The following is a 1388-nucleotide window of genomic DNA, read 5'->3' as shown; positions in this document are numbered from 1 at the left end:
AGTAGAACAACCAGGTAATTAGGCCGTTGAAGGCAACACTGCCGAATGACAGCATTTCTATGGAAACTGCGTGTACATCCAGGACTGCACCTGTGAACAATGACATCATACCCTTCACAGTGTCGAGCAAAGAGACATCACTCAAACAGACAAGCCAAGGGACTTCAGAAATATATCAGGGGAAATACAGTGTGGAAATATGTAAAAATGAAATAAGATGATGACTGCTAAATGAATATCAAGGCAAATCACATAATATGAAATTATATTTTTCTGAATGATAGGATTACTACCAATCTCCCCCAGGACACTCTCATCTACTCTGTGCACAGCCTTCTCATCAGGCGTCCCACCCCAGACCTTGCTATGTAGCAGAAGACATGCAAATAAGATCCCCCTTTTTGCTGATGAAAAGCAACCCAGCCTTGACCCTGCAGCTCTGGGAGAGGAGCCCCAACCCCAGGATTCCTAGCTGTCTCCACTTGGTGATCAGCACTGAATACAGGAGACTCACTATGGAGTTTGGGCTGAGTTGGATTTTCCTTGTTGCTATTTTAAAAGGTGATTCATGGAGAAATAGAGATGTTGAGTGTGAGCGGACATGAGTGAGAGAAACAATGGATTTGTGTGGCAGTTTCTGACCAGCGTGTCTCTGTGTTTGCAGGTGTCCAGTGTGAGGTGCAGCTGGTGGAGTCTGGGGGAGGTTTGGTCCAGCCTGGGGGGTCCCTGAGACTCTCCTGTGCAGCCTCTGGATTCACCTTCAGTAGCTCTGCTATGCACTGGGTCCGTCAGGCTCCTGGGAAAGGCCTAGAGTGGGTTGGACGTATTAGAAGCAAAGCTAACAGTTACGCGACAGAATACGCCGCGTCTGTGAAAGGCAGGTTCACCATCTCCAGAGATGATTCAAAGAACACGGCGTATCTGCAAATGAACAGCCTGAAAACCGAGGACACGGCCCTGTATTACTGTACTACAGACACACAGTGAGGGGAGGTCAGAGTGAGCCCAGACACAAACCTCCCTGCAGGGGCGCGCGAGGCCACCAGGGGGCGCTTGGGAACCACTGAGGACGGGACAGGTCCCAGGAGCAGGTGCAGCGGTGGGTTTTCTTTCTCCTCAGCTGGCGAAGTCAGGTTTGTGTTTTCAGAACTCTGGAGTCTTACAGGTTGTTATATTTTCATACAGTTATTAGTATATATTTATTATCATTGGTATTTAAGTTTTAATAATTTTAAACCTTTTATGTAGTGTTATTTTTTAAAACTATTTACTTTCATTTGCAGTTATTCTTCCAGAGTTTCATTAACATCTATTGCCATCAGCAACTACATAGCTATGAGAGCATAAATTTACACCTGTAGACATAGGTCTAAATACCACAAACCTGT

The 1388-nt window shown here is 45.8% G+C and overlaps 1 gene segment (V, D, J or C); it reads left to right on the top strand.

Moving 5' to 3' along the window:
• Positions 1 to 451: 451 nt before the first annotated feature.
• LOC129012720 (immunoglobulin heavy variable 3-73-like) lies at positions 452 to 987 on the top strand. The segment is given in 2 exon segments: positions 452 to 561; positions 665 to 987. Coding segments are annotated over 2 exon segments (369 nt in total).
• The last annotated feature ends 401 nt before the right edge of the window (positions 988 to 1388 follow it).

The sequence above is a fragment of the Pongo pygmaeus genome, chromosome 15, assembly GCF_028885625.2.
Source record: "Pongo pygmaeus isolate AG05252 chromosome 15, NHGRI_mPonPyg2-v2.0_pri, whole genome shotgun sequence".
NCBI lineage: Eukaryota > Metazoa > Chordata > Mammalia > Primates > Hominidae > Pongo > Pongo pygmaeus.
The sequence above is the reverse complement of the archived record's forward strand: the minus strand, read 5'-3'. Positions and strand labels throughout refer to the sequence as shown.